General features: G+C 40.1%; 1 protein-coding gene across 1 annotated transcript; it reads right to left on the bottom strand.

Moving 5' to 3' along the window:
* Positions 1-352: 352 nt before the first annotated feature.
* On the bottom strand, positions 353-9,325 carry LOC144104935 (inter-alpha-trypsin inhibitor-like). The gene is made up of 4 exons (XM_077638165.1): positions 9,220-9,325; positions 7,942-8,094; positions 5,789-5,953; positions 353-497 (listed from the first exon to the last, which is right to left on the bottom strand). The coding sequence occupies exons 1-4, from the start codon at positions 9,299-9,301 to the stop codon at positions 493-495; spliced, it is 405 nt and encodes a 134-aa protein (XP_077494291.1). The 5' UTR covers positions 9,302-9,325; the 3' UTR covers positions 353-492.
* Positions 9,326-14,664: the final 5,339 nt, after the last annotated feature.

Below are 14,664 nucleotides of genomic sequence, written 5' to 3'. Positions count from 1 at the left end.
CGTGGCACTCAATTTGGAGTGGTTTCTTTCAAGAGCTTCGATGAACCATCCACTTTAGTCTTTACGACAGCCCTAAATGAGCTCACGTATTATAGTTACTTCTTTGGGCGTGATTTCAGGTGACACTAATTAGTTTCATAATTTATTTTATTCAGGGTATCTTACAGATCTACTCAAAATTCACTGCTGTCTTAACGCCTAAAGCTTCTGCGTTATAATAAATGTGCCGACTGTTGAAATGGCCACTATTTTCAATTGCCCGTTGTTCCAAGTGCTGATTCAGCGTTACCACTTCAGATATGCCGCCTACTGCAATAGCATATCCTTGACTGAGACACCAATACGACAGGGATTCCTTGCCACTTATTTATTGAATCTTTCCTGGAAGAGAAAAAATTCGGTGTACCTATTCATTTCAGCTTCGCTGCTTGCTGTTTGGCTGCATATACCTCACTTCGAATGGAAGTTCCAGTTGAAAATAACCATGGATCTTTAACCTGTAATGAAAAAGTTCCTTCTTTATGATACAAAAAACTAGTCGAGAAAATTAACTTCATGTTATACATAACACTCTGCAAAGTATAAGTTTCAATTATATAATATACTGAAAATTTGCAATGAGAATGGAAGAGAAAATTGATACTGTTGCAAAAAATCCCTCCTTCCGTTTCTCGCTAGATTAGAGAAAGTTGGCCTAGATAAAAGAGAGACAGGCTGTGCATCTCTTTCGCGGGCAGTGATGTTTTTAAACAATCTTTGCATGAGAGATCCTGCGCATTCGTGATTTCCTTTGGAAAGAAATTCGAAAAATGTGGCCTCAGAGATGGCTTCATTGTGTTTTACACAACTGTGCTGTGTTTAATAACAACAATATTAATAATTATTTCTTTCAAAAAATGATATACATATTCAGGCCCGCCAAATCACTTGATGGACTGAGCGGCACTGCCTGGCAAGCAGCAAAATCTTACACAGTAATTAACAAAATCATAGTGCACCGAAACGTGAGCGCAGGAACAACAAATACAAATTCAAAGATGAATAAAATGCACACAATGTCTATGACGAGAAACTTCAATTGAGCATATTGTAACACAGAGAGCAAATGTGTGCCAGCAAAATGGCCGCGATACAGGTAATCGTTCACCAATCAGGCTTTCGTGGCGCAATAGGATTGAGCATCAAGAAACACAACTATTTGAATTAACCAAAGAATCAATATACACCTGTACCAACAGATATGCCTTGGCCATATTTTAGACTTGTGTTTCTTTTTCATATGAAAGGTAAAGGGGGTGTGTGTAATCTTGAACTAAATTAGAACGTAGTGAGGGCATGCTCTAGCGCCCTACCTTGTTGAACGTTGACGCCTCCAAAAACGTTTCTGGGCCTTAAAAACGGCAAGAAACGTTTGAAACTTAGAAATCACGTGACCAAAAGTGTTTTAAAGTACTGTATGCTTCAGAAGATACTTGAAATTCTGCATCGAAAGTATTTCGAGATGGTCTGCGTAGGCATTCAGGCTCAGATCATAAGATATTTTCCTTAATATTGATTGCAACAGAGCATTCATTCGGTTGCGTCAACAAACAGCACAGTTACCGTGAACTGTTATTTAATATCGTAATTTACTCTAGCCTGAAGCATGCGCAATCACTTTTCTTGCCGATAAGAGCAGGAAATATCTTACATTGTAGGCAATCACTTTTCTTGCCGATAAGGGCAGGAAATATCTTACATTGTAGGATTGTACGTTATTATACCTATTGTAGTCTTTGCAAACGCACAAAGTAACTTAAAAACCTAAACAGAAAAAGAGCCATCAGTATTATATTTTTACTAATATTTATTTTGACAAAGCTAACTTAAGTTCCTTTTACTTTACTTAGGTAGAAACACGTACAGTACTCACGGACTGAAATAGGACATTCGGAGCGCAAGCCTTGCAGTGCCACGCAGCCATGTGGTAAACCACAGGCCGGCTCGTTGGCTACTGGAAGGAACAATTCTGCTTTGTAGATGTTCTCCCCCTCGCGCCATACCACAATGCACCATCTTGGTTCCAAGAGCATCTCACGGGCGGCGCTCCATGAAGCGACGGCCACGCGCTCCGAATGTCCTATTTCAATCCGTGAGTACTGTACATATGCGAGTGTGCACATGCTAGTTGGATCCAGTGGGCGGCGGCCGCATTTCGATGTATGCGAAAAGCTACAGGCTTTCGTGCGATGCGAAGTGAGTGGAAGTCAATGGGCTTCAGGTGACCGAAATTATCTGAAGCTTCCATAATGACGTCCCTCAATGCCTGAGTCACTCTGCGCGTTAAACCTCATAAGCCTATGCCGCTAACTTTTTACACTACCTTACGCTGCACGGAGGGTAATAAAATAAGTGAAGCGAATAAAAATTTTGAGACATTTGGTACATTCAGCTTGTAAGTGCCTTTTAACAATCTCATGCACCGAAAATTGATTTGCAAGAAACAATGGTGTTTCAATCCAATTTTCACGAGATGCAAATTAAGCGAACTCCGAGCTGTGTGCTTTTTTTTATTTCTTATGTTCTGAAACGACGTATCTCTTGTGCACGAACGCAGCTCTCACGCGCTTATTTCGTTTTCTTCTCAAGTGTTGGGTTTAGTGCATGCCTGTTTTAATAACTAGTCCGTTGTTCCGTAGCTGTCAAGGCTTATGACTGCTCAGTTTCTTATCTTTCTTAACAGTAATTCCTTGGCCTTCCATTCAAAGGCCTCTTTTGTTTATTGAGCACTCATGGTACCTCCTTCTATCATGTGAGCATAAAATTGAGAATTCAAATCCATCGAATTTTAATACCTATGTAGTGGCGTTTTCGGTAATTGAATATAAATGGCTGAAATCGCATTTCAGCCGTCGAAATGCTTCGAAAAGTGCGCTACATTTCGTGCATGAGTGTTGTGTCACGTTCGCATTTAATCAAAATGGATGGTTACAGGGGCTTTTCGGAGTTTTTGCCAGAGCAATAATATATTTAAAATATAATTGTTCAATGACAAAAGAAGAAAATTCACGCAGGTACGGTAGAACAGAACTATAGATTGGCATTTTTTCCTTATCATATTTGCACTTCAGAGACGAATTATATTCCATCTGCAAGGAAAAACCGATATTATATGAGTTTAAGTACGATCCCCCCTTTCACAAAAATTCTGTGAACAACTAACTTTACAAATTTAAGCCTTCCGCACTCCTCCATGACTTGCAAATTGCAGCCCCTTTTAAGACTTTGTCAGGTCAAATTAATTATATTCTTTATCATTGAACTCTGCGTCCGCAAAGAAAAGCTAGTTGTATCTTTTGTGACACATTACATTGTGTGAGAAAAATAAGAATAGCCCCAGCGAGCGTTTCCTATTCGCTCCATGAAATATGGCACCGTTCATTTCATGGAGGTGGACCCATTCTTTTTTTAAACCCTAAATCATCCTCGGATCCTGTCCATAAGGGATTTGAAATCTTGCTGGCAATACTAACTTCCTGAAAACATCGCGTTGTTGCTCAGCAAAAATTTTCGTATTTGCTAATGTATCAGTGCCGGGAATCATGGAGCTATAAATATTATCTTCCAGCGCGAGCAACGAGTAGCATTTGGCAGGAATTTTCACGCTGATATTATAAATGGAAAACGAATTTCTTTGTTTCCTATGGACGACTCAGTTTTTAACGGAAAAAAACGCAAAGAACTGTTGTTAATTCATGAAATCACGACATGAACGAGTAGTCCATCAGTGAATGTGAACCTGAAAGGTAACTAGAAACATTTAATCCATATCCATTACGTAGTTCTTTGAAAACGCACTCTTCCCTATAGTGTGCATTCTTGGCCCTAGAAGTACGTTCTAAAACTGTGGCCAGAACCACTACGAGTTTGCAGTGGTAAATACTCCTTTACTGCGTAATGAATACGTATTCCATAGCGTTAGATAGTATTCTTTACCTACTGAAAAATAATGTTATGTAAAATTACGTGCAATAAATTACAACGTTAAAGTCACCACTAATTTCATTGTGTCCTTCTGCACTAGTTCAGTAGCCTGTATCTTCACTAGTAATTTTCGATTTTTGGACGCGATCACACACTGCTTCGATGACACCAGCAGCCATTAAAAACGTCGCAGGTATCAGCGAATTTAGAAACTCTCACAAAGTCCTCATCTTTCTTGTTTTAACAATCTACCACAGTTGTTTCAGAACAAGAAACCAGCAACGCAAAGCCAATATCGGTGAAAATCGATTATGCCCAGGTACTGCTATCAGATGTCTCAACCTTATATATTTTTTAACTGTTCCGTGTTCCGATGACATGTAGTTCTCTCTTACTGACAAAGCCCAGAGTGTCCGATATTGAGGTAAAAAATGCAAATGATTATAGTTTAAAACACTGTGTTCAAAACAGAATTAACATTTTCGCGAAAAAAATCTGCTGCGGCGGGAACAATTACTCTATATTCGAAAGTATACTCTGCAGAAATTCAAATAAGTTTAAATATTATCTAGTAATTAACAATGTTTGGTGTTTATTACGCTTTGAAAGTTCGAATTTAAAAACGAAAATATGCCCTGTTCAATTTTAAAGCGAAAAAAAACGAGAAAAAAATGAGACCTTTCTTAGGCACAGAACCGATCAATGGCATGAATTTGCTTAAAAGCTGAAAGCAAACGAAATCCTTGGTGAAGGCGTAAAGCAGAGCAATATGGTGCCCATTTGGAACTGCCGGCGTATTTGCACCACGTGACCGTTGCTCTTTTTCTTTGTCTCTTGGGGGCAAGAAAAAGACTTCCAAAGACCACCATGTTGTCTGCATTGCTTAGAGGGACAAAGTAAATGAAATAACGTTGATCGGTGCATTGTAACAGATGGTTTGAATGAGCAGCCTTTATTTATTGCCATTGTTCCTCATTTGGCTTTGCGTGTCGGTTATCGGTTAGGTCCCGTGTTATGTGATTAACCGCTCCGGGTTGATTCGCGTTGTGACGCTTTCAAGAACGATGTTAGTTTAAAAATGTATATCAATTTGTACTGAAACTAAATTCGACCTTTTGTTAGCACTAAGCAGTACTGTTGTCTTTTAAAAACGTTGTTAGCGAAGCTTAGCAACCATGTCACTAATTAGAGTCATTTTTACAGTGAATGACGTCTCCCGCAGCTGACAGCAGGTTGCTGAAAAAGTGTTTTTATGCTGAAAACTGCCTGTCTTCAGGGGTTTTTGAAGCGGGTCTCTGAGGCGCCTTTTTATGCCGTGTACGGAAAGTTTACCGGAAGGCACCGAAGTATCAAGAGACAAGTCAAAATTTCATTGTGCCTGGCTTTCTATTTTGAAAGCAAGTAACTTTGGAGCCAATAAAACCTTACAATGCGTCAAACAGGTCCTAAAAAACAGAGAAAATGCAATGGGCGCTTGGGAGAAGCAGAGCGAGAAGAGCCACATGGGTTAGATCGAAATTCTTACATCACTTAAATATCCGTGATCCGCAAAATCTATCACAGCACGTATATTTAAAGGATAAACATGTTCACCTTAATACCAATGATTCATGGCTGTGGCACCTTCATTAAAAAAAATAACAAAGTAGTAAGGGGCAACCCGGAACCGGTTTTAGTGATGGGGTTAACATTTATGCTGGTGAAGAGGCCGTGGATGAAGTAAGAAAAATCTAATGAAACTTCGCTGCGTTGTTGCATTAGAGGTGGTTATTGGAGCAGGTGAAGCAAGTGAGGACACTCGTTACATATACCATAGGTACCTTACCTGCTTTGCACGTATTCTGACACTCTCCTAACGTGGGAAAGTTGTTGCCATAGTATCTGCAGCCTCCGACATCCAGCACGCACTTGCCGCTCGACTTTTCCAGATAGTAAACCGGGAAGAAACGGGTGCAGGTTTCGAACGCATGGTGCCAATTGCAGACCACCGCTGAAATTATAAAAAAGGTAAAACATCCCCGATATAAGCTGGTTTTAGTTCTTTATTTGCCAAGTGCTTCTTTTGTATGCTCTTTTCAAAAAAGTAAAAGTGTCTGCGGCACGGATTAGAATACTTTTTCAGTTTCGAGAACACATCTTCAGTTTGCAAAAACATATTCAGTTTCTTTTACTGAAAAAAGATTTGGCAGGCGGCTTCAAGACCCCTAAATATCTGTCTCATTCTAGAAAATCGCATGAGCGAACATTTGCCAGCTCGTAAGATAAATATGCATTTTCCTATATGCCTTGCTTGAGGTTTCATTCCACAGTTTTTTTCTTTAGTATTTTAATTAACGTCATCTTAGCTGAATTTTTTCTATTAAATTATTTAAATATAAAGTAAGGAGACATTGGCCATAACTTAGGCGATACCTAAAGTAGCGATGTGCCTGGTCTAGGCAGAAAAGTGAGTGCTTGCAATTCGAGAGAACGCAAGGCACAGCCATGGGATTCAGTACTATAGTGAAGCACGAGGAAGAAATAGCTTACTTCTCAGAACACCCAAGAAATGTAGCCGACAATATCATTGCCAGGGACCAGAAATTGGAAGATCAAGTGTGTATGCTTCCCAAAGGAGTAAATTCAGTAATAAAAATATACGGCAATTTCATCATCGACCGTTGGTGCAAACATGGATGCACGCAGACATAAACTGCGAATGCAGCAATGTTTTGTCAACCTCGATAACTTGGACGCATCATAATCATAGGCAGATGTCGTCTTTGTACGCGAATATCAAAATTGTGCTCAGTAGTTGTTTGAAAAGGCTGGAAAGCACGAAATCAAACAAATTTGAATTCAGCACTCTCTTCGTAGTGAACTCTAGAGAGACAGGATGATCTGCCGTGGCACCTTGCCGAGTGGCTTTATGGACTGCAGTTCTCCCCAAATAACTTGAAATTCATTCAAGCAGATATCCCAATTTCCGCATTATAACACGGCATCTTACAATGAGTCATAGTGAATATTTTAGAGGAAGAGATGAGCTGTCAGCCTCTAGGGGCGTTTCTCGGTGTCTACCATCTACAACCGACCATTTGGAATGCTTATGGGATACATGTCTTTTAGAAACCCTTATATTCGATAGGTGTATATGCTTTTTGTCACAATAACATACGTTTTAGCGTCTCACTAATACAGCCAGCGAGAGCTGCAGGCATATAAATTTATTTGGCAGGATAAAGAATACATGCTGCATGAACAGTTTTTTGTAATGGTGCGGCGCCATGACAAAACAGCTAGGGGTGTCCGCGCGCGTTCTGCTACACCCGCGGGTGGCGCAGTTGTTTTCAGTTTTGCTTGTCGTGATGTACGAGAGTTATACTGCGTTCCCAAATTGTGGAATAGATTTTCATGGCTTACAATCCCTTACAGAATACAAAATCCTGCTTGCAAGGCTTTTTATCTATCTGGTAGTCGGGAAAATTGTTTAGAAAGTCGTGAAGTTACAATTTGTATTTATGTTCCCAGCCCACTACTCCGCTTATTCCGTTTTATACCACGCTGTAAGTTAAAACTAGAGCGTGCAATAGAGATAGCGGGAAAAAGAATCGAAATTTTAAATAAACAATGATTCGCCCCGAGAAACTATTTTCCAAAAGGAAGTGTAATATTCTTGCATCTCATGAAGAATGACTGTTTAGGAAACTTTAGAGAGGCTGATACTACTTTGTCATAATCAAATCAAATGAAATCAGGTTGCTTTGAATCCGCCGATTGAAATGATTCCTTACGTGTGGTTTAGAACCTGTTGAAGCGCATTTTAATAGATTATTTCCTTCAGTTATGCCGCACAAAGGTTCACTGTTATGCTGCTTTGGAACGTTTCTGTTTTGAATGATTTTAATAAACCTTGATGAACTCAACGAGGAATTTCAAAGACAGCCAGAAGAGAAATCGTGAAACTGAGAAGGAAAGAAAAATCGCACTAATACTCACGAGTGCGACAGGTTCCGTCGCATTCTCTTCTGGTTACAAATGAGCCTCGGCCGCATGTCCATGCGCATTTCCTCTTAGAAGCGACATATACGAAGCTCTTATGAGCGCAAGGTTTATTTTGCAGCGGTGGGCGGTTTGACTTGCAACGCGGATCTACGGCAAAAAAGTAAATGGAAATCAGATGTTGAGCTGCAGAGAAAGGTTAATTTTATAGTGCTTTTGCGAGCGCCATGGTTCTCTGGATGTGCAGTCCCGGATAAGATATTTTAGATCCCACTTCGTCAGTAAAACTCGTCGTAATCGGAAAACCTAGATTTGAAAGGGTATTCCGTGACTATGCTCATGAATGCCAATTTTGGGCTTCCGGAAAAATTTAGTAGGGTTTTCTATTTCTCTTACCGAATGCAATGGAATTGTGAGAAGAAAAGACCGCAATCGTGTAAATCTTTTGTTGTCACTGTTTGCACACCGATCATTAAAACACCTAAACGGGTTGAAAAAGTTATGCTTCTCTGATTCATAAATCTAATTAGGTCTTTTATTTCCTGCAGATATATCAGACAATAGGTTTTATTTCCACTGTTGCTTACGATGGAAAGTAAAAATGTGGTATGGCTTTAACGTAATTAAACCAAGTATAGTTGCGAAAGCATGTGGCATTCATCGCCTTTTTTCTAGCACATGCAACATACTAAACAATTCTGGACAAAAGCATTTTTAGTGCGAAGCCTTTGCTGAACGCAATTTTTTCACATAATGTGTGATTTCACAAAAACAGCCTACATGTGCGCCTATCAGGCCAAGGCATTCTTGCATGTTTCAATTAACGTTTTACTATCATAAAAATTGTTCCCCGTCGGTTTTAAATGGCAGTCATAACTCTTCGATGCGATCGATGAAAACACTTTAAAATAAAAATTTTGCTACATATCAGATGAAAGAACAATTACCTTCAATGTTTTCACAAAAGTAATATTAAAATGTTCCAATTTGCAAATTTTTATCCGACAATATTTGAATCCGCAGCATCCAACCGCGTTTCTCACTCTTCGTCTTCACACCCTCTCTTAACTCGGAGGCAGCCAACGTGAACCTCCCCACCCATTGGCAGCAGCAGGCTGCTCTGAGTTTCCTCGAGCTTCCTCTCATTGGCTGCTGGTTGCGCGATGAATCTCCTCCGAACTAACCCGAGCTTCCCCGAGATACTCCGAGGCTTCACACAAGATTCTTGGTCGGGTTTGAGCGTGTTAAGAAGTGCTTTCTCACTAGAAAGCTTACCGTATGGATTAGGCTTTATCTCCTGGTTGGCAGCGCCGATTGCTACGAGAGCAAAGAGCAGCAGTACCTTGGCGATGTCCATGATCTGACTTCTATTGTGACCTGGACTATAGTGGGGTTTTTATAGTCGCCTAGAGAAATGTTGCCTAGGGCAGAAAAGTTTCGGTTTGCAAGAAAATGATATTTCAGAATCTTTAATTCCACGAAGTTGATCTCGAAAGAGTATGAATGTCTATTGCAATGAGGCTGGGAACTGCGTCAGCTGCGCGTCATTCGAAATAAGCAACCTATTGTGCACTCAACGTGGTCTTTATGGATTCAGGTTTACGCATCTTAGCCTGGTGACAAAGCGGCATACTCCTTATTCAGGTGATAATCCTGTAAGCTGCTTAAAATAATAGCACGGCTTTTTTATACGACAACAATACCATGCACGTTTCGAGGCATAGCCCTTGACAGTGGTGGTTAGCGATGCAGATAGGTTGTGCACAACACCCGCTGCCATTACATATTGGTATTTCAGAGAAACATTGAGCTGCACTTGTTGTTTAAAGCTTCTATTATATTTCAACTGTAGATGCACAAAACACCTTAATTAAGAGTAGCGCAAAGCCGTACTACAATTTTTCTGTTCTTTTATTGGAGTGCTTTTCATTTAGTAAAATAAATAAGCATGCGCTGGCGATTATAGTTGTCCACAATACTGTGGCTACGGGTGAAGAAAAAACTTGGACCGCCGGGAACTATTGCGTCTCTACTAGTGTGTTTCTGAAGCGCGAAAATCACTTGGACATATTTGAATGTCGATATAGCGTGTTGGAGTAGAATACTATAGATGGAGAGGAAAATTTCCCAATTTGACAAAACCTCGCTCATTACCTTTGGAGTTGCGTTGTATTCGGGTAATAAACGCAGACCAGGAATTTCTGACTTCCTGCTGTGTGCCAAAAAAGAAATCTGGCAAAACCCGGAACTCTGAACGTCCTGCTGCACACATACAGCAAAGACGCACTCAATACGAAAACATACTGCAGGGACAAGCAAGGGTTATAGGAACACTTATTACCGAACTGTGGCGCTAAATCTCGACACTCTACACACTGTAATCGATTTTAAAAAAGCTGCTGCTGCAGTGGGCTGTCGATAGATTTTGATCTCTTGTTTTTGCCCGTCAACACCAAGCTCCCTACTGTAGAACTTTGTGCTACAGTGAGCTGTTAAGGACACCAGCGCGAGATGCAATTAGGCCTTTTATACTTTGCAGCGGTCGTTCTACGACCAGAAAGACGATCTAAAACTTCTAGGCAGTGGTACCGTCGCTTGGGTGCAGTTGAAAGTTTAAAAGTGGCTATCAGCTTTGCAATATCAGAGCAAGTTAAAAGGTTCCAGGTGGCCAAAAATATTTTCTTTTTGTCCACACAGCCTGTCTGTCTTCATGGTGTCATTGTTTCTGTTGTTTCACCGCTGTTGTCTTTTCACGCAGCCATTTCACGGCAACATTCTTGACGAGGTGGCAGGCGCCTACCACTGCGACTCGTCTCTCTCAAGATTCCATAATGTGCAACGTACATATTATCTATGCGGCACCGCAGGGTGTTCTTTTGATTACATCATGCGATATCTGACGCGAATGACCAGGTTTTGTCCTGTACGTGGGGGCCAGGGCTCTCAATGAATGCGATGCTGAAAAAGAGTACGTGGGCTACGCGATGATAATTTCGTATTTAGATGAAGAAAGCAGCAGCAAATGTCGCGAATGTCCGTATAATCAGTCGCGTCATATCGCAGAAAACCATAAACATCAAACTTCGCTTCAACTTTGTTTGGTTCAATGTGTTGTTGGTACGATGTGTTTGGTTCAGTTATTAGAGAACAAATTTGGTCTGGACCCCTCTTTATACTTAAAGCCCTTATCTGCCAGACAAACTCGACATAACCACCCTAGTTTTCTAACCCCTATATTCGCCAAAACATACAGCTACAAGTTTTCATTTTTCCCACCAACTATAATAGATTGGAATCAAATAAACCAACCATTGCCCCATGAGGTCTAACCAATTAGTGCTATTTCTGTTTATTTTCCAGTGTTATTTCTTTCTTATTTCGCTCACTTGTACGCCCTCCCTGCTTGGACTTAGTGTCCGCAGTATTTCATAAATAAATAAATAAATAACTTTACAGAATTTGATATCTAAGCACAATTTAGCATATTTTCAGATATATAATAATTACTTTCGAAAACGAAAACGATAACAAATATTTTACTTTCCGTTTTCATTTATAAAAAAACGCGGCAAATTGAGTATTACTCTGGTAAAGTGCGAAGCCCGGTAGGGATATTACGCAGCCTGTGTCTTTTATTCAGGACAAACTAAAGGTTACCTATAGGTAGTTTATATCGAATGACGCAAAGAACGATCGAGTGCAAATTGCTTCAATACGAGGCGTACTGACTGGCATTTTTCCTAGGAAGGTATTGCACACAAAGAGCTAAGAGTACAATACTTGAGCGCAGCGAACGTTCAGAATAAAACTCATAAGCTCGAATACCTCCTCCTAGCTTGTGAACCTTACATAGCTGTTGTTACTGAAACAAGTCCCCACAGTGGAATTAGCAACTGTGATGTTGTTCCATTGAGTTATCACAAATTTATCTGAGACCGTCCTTTCCGAGACGGTGCGAGGCTGTCATTCTAAAATAACTCGTAAGTGGTCTTCCTTTCAATCAGATAGATATCACGAGAGCTTGCTTGTTAAGCTCAACCCCTGGGGCTAAATTTCACGGTATATACTGTCTGCAGGCCTCCATCTTCTAATCTGATTTTTTGATGAAATTATACAATAATGTTTTTTTCAGATAGCGATGGCACCCTTATTTTGGCTGGTTATTTTATTCATCCTGCTATTGATTGGTGTGGTCCCAGTTCTGCTAATGAACTTTTCTAATCCTCTTGACGATATTAATTTTATGTGTGATTAAACTCAGAGCTTCACTGAATTCACCATAGTCATGGCAGTACGCGCTCTATACTTGAATATTTTAATCTTAGTTCTATTATAGCTGGTTATTTTGTAACCGTTGATGACGGCATTTGGAATCAAAAGAGCGTTCATTTGTGTTTTCTCTCTGAAATGCTCAAACCCACAACGAACAACTGAACAGAGCGGTGAAGAAATATTCAAACGGCGATAACCAAGACATTCTTGACTGTCTTTCGCTTATTTGCGATAGGCTTCGGACAGCCACAAACTCAACTTTGAGTATGTTGAAATCGGCCATTCATTACTGTACTGACAATCTTGTTCCTAACCATCGCATCACGGCCAGCAAACACAAGCCATCGCTATCCAGGGAGAGCATACACATTTATTAGAGAATAAAATTCGCTAAACATCCCCCTCCCTAACACACCATAGAAAGATTTTGCATTTAAATAGTCTGTTGCTAAGGCAAGGCATTCTAGCTATCAAATTCAGTAGTTTTTTAAAAGTGGCCCTGATTAATTTTAGCGCTACCTAAATTATTCAATTATTGATTTATGAATGATGTCAATGAATGGGTATGTTGTTGACGATGCATCCAAAATGGCCGAACTCATCAATTCCTATTTCCAATCTCTCTGTTACTCTGCGCTTCCTGGTGTATTTCATGATACGCCGTCCACTGACATAGCACAAGTGTCTAACACTTATGAAGGTGTTTTTGTTTTGTAGATAAAAATAAACCTTCAGTCTGACAGACAACATACATAATGCGTTTCTATACACCCGTGCAGAACCACTCGCTTATATTTTACCCCGTCTTTTCTTGTCATTCACTGAATGTGTTCTAAACTACTCGCCTGTGGCTCTAGTGGTGATTTGTATAAAAAAGCTGATGATCTGAATGTGAAGAACTATAAACGTATGCCAACAAATTATTGCACTCATCATAACAGCCTACATTGCATCGTATCGTGGGGAAAATAAAATCCTTTCTCTGTATGAACACGTGTTCAGAATAGTCTGCCCAACCACCACAGAGCTCGTGAATACTATTACGGACGCTAATGTAAGAAGTTGGGCTACTTGGAACGTGTTCGAGGTTAACGAGCGCAAAGAACACAAATACTCATAGAAGCCGGCATTGCGACACAAGCCGATGTTTTTGTGCCGATGTTCACTGCTTTTCTTGATATCTCCTGTTGAAGCGTGGCTAACCCGTTCTTAAAAACAAAACCTGGTTTGGCGTTATTGTTTTGTTTCAGGTCTTCTTTGTATTTTTGCCTTTTAGTGCATAGATTGCTTTATTCGAACAAACGTTCAGTTGCGAGCAAGCGCATGTGTCATGTTGTCGTATTCTCTGCATCTTCGTCTTTTTTGCGCTCGTAAAATATGAATGCTATTCATAAATTTGCTTCTTCACCAGATAAGGGCGGCCAGATAGCCACTTTATTAGATCTCAGTAAGGCCTCCAAACAAACTTGTCTCGGCAAACTCTTATTTAAGCTCCAAAGCATCGGCATTTTTTATAACTTCATCAGCTGGACTCGTCATTATCTTTCAAGTCGACAACAATTATTTGAAAAAAAGAGTTTCCCCTCTCGCATTCTGTCCATATCCTCGAGTGTGCCCCAAGGCAGTGTCCTTGGCCGTGTTCATTTATACCCTCGTTGAAAGTGACACTACTGTTATAAATATCTGGTTATTCGCAGATGACTGCGTTCTCTACAATTAAATATCTAGTCACCGTAATCAAGAATGCGTGGAAACAAGCCTTAATGCAGTTTCAGAATGCTGAGCGGAATGGTTGATGGATATCAATACTAATAAAACTTTTCCTCTGTGGGACACGAAAACGAAGAAAAAAAATATTACAGTTTATCTATAGACTGAACCGCGAGAAATTATTGCAGGTTAGTAATACAAGTACCTAAGAGTAACTTTAAATAAACTTCTCAGCTGAATTAGTCACATTGAAACAACATGCACTGTCCATTCCAAGAAATTTTGCTTTCTCCGCCACAAACTCAAGTCTGCCCAACAAATCATTACGCTGTTAGCTTTTAACATATATAAGAGAACTAAGCTTGAATATCCGAGTGAATCATGGGATCTATTTTAAAAAAAAATATGAAGATTCACAGGAGATAGTACAAAGACAAGCAATCTGTATCATTTTCAACAATTAGCAGAGGTACACTTCACCGTCCGACCTCTTGGCCGCAAACAACATTCCACCCTTGAAGAAAAATAGAAAACTCACCACGATAAAATTTCTTTCCTCAATATATCATCAACACTTCAAATTCAGCTCCTGCGACTACCTGCGCGATTGCTTAACTCGACATAAAAGGCACAATAATGACCACAACCGTCCGCCATACTTCGCGCGCACGAACTTTTAAACATATCTCTTAACCCGCACTATAGCGTAGAGGAATAGTTGCCTGCTCTTGTCTTTGC

The sequence above is a fragment of the Amblyomma americanum genome, chromosome 9 (genome assembly GCF_052857255.1).
Source record: "Amblyomma americanum isolate KBUSLIRL-KWMA chromosome 9, ASM5285725v1, whole genome shotgun sequence".
In the NCBI taxonomy this organism is placed as follows: Eukaryota; Metazoa; Arthropoda; class Arachnida; order Ixodida; family Ixodidae; genus Amblyomma; species Amblyomma americanum.
The sequence above is the reverse complement of the archived record's forward strand: the minus strand, read 5'-3'. Positions and strand labels throughout refer to the sequence as shown.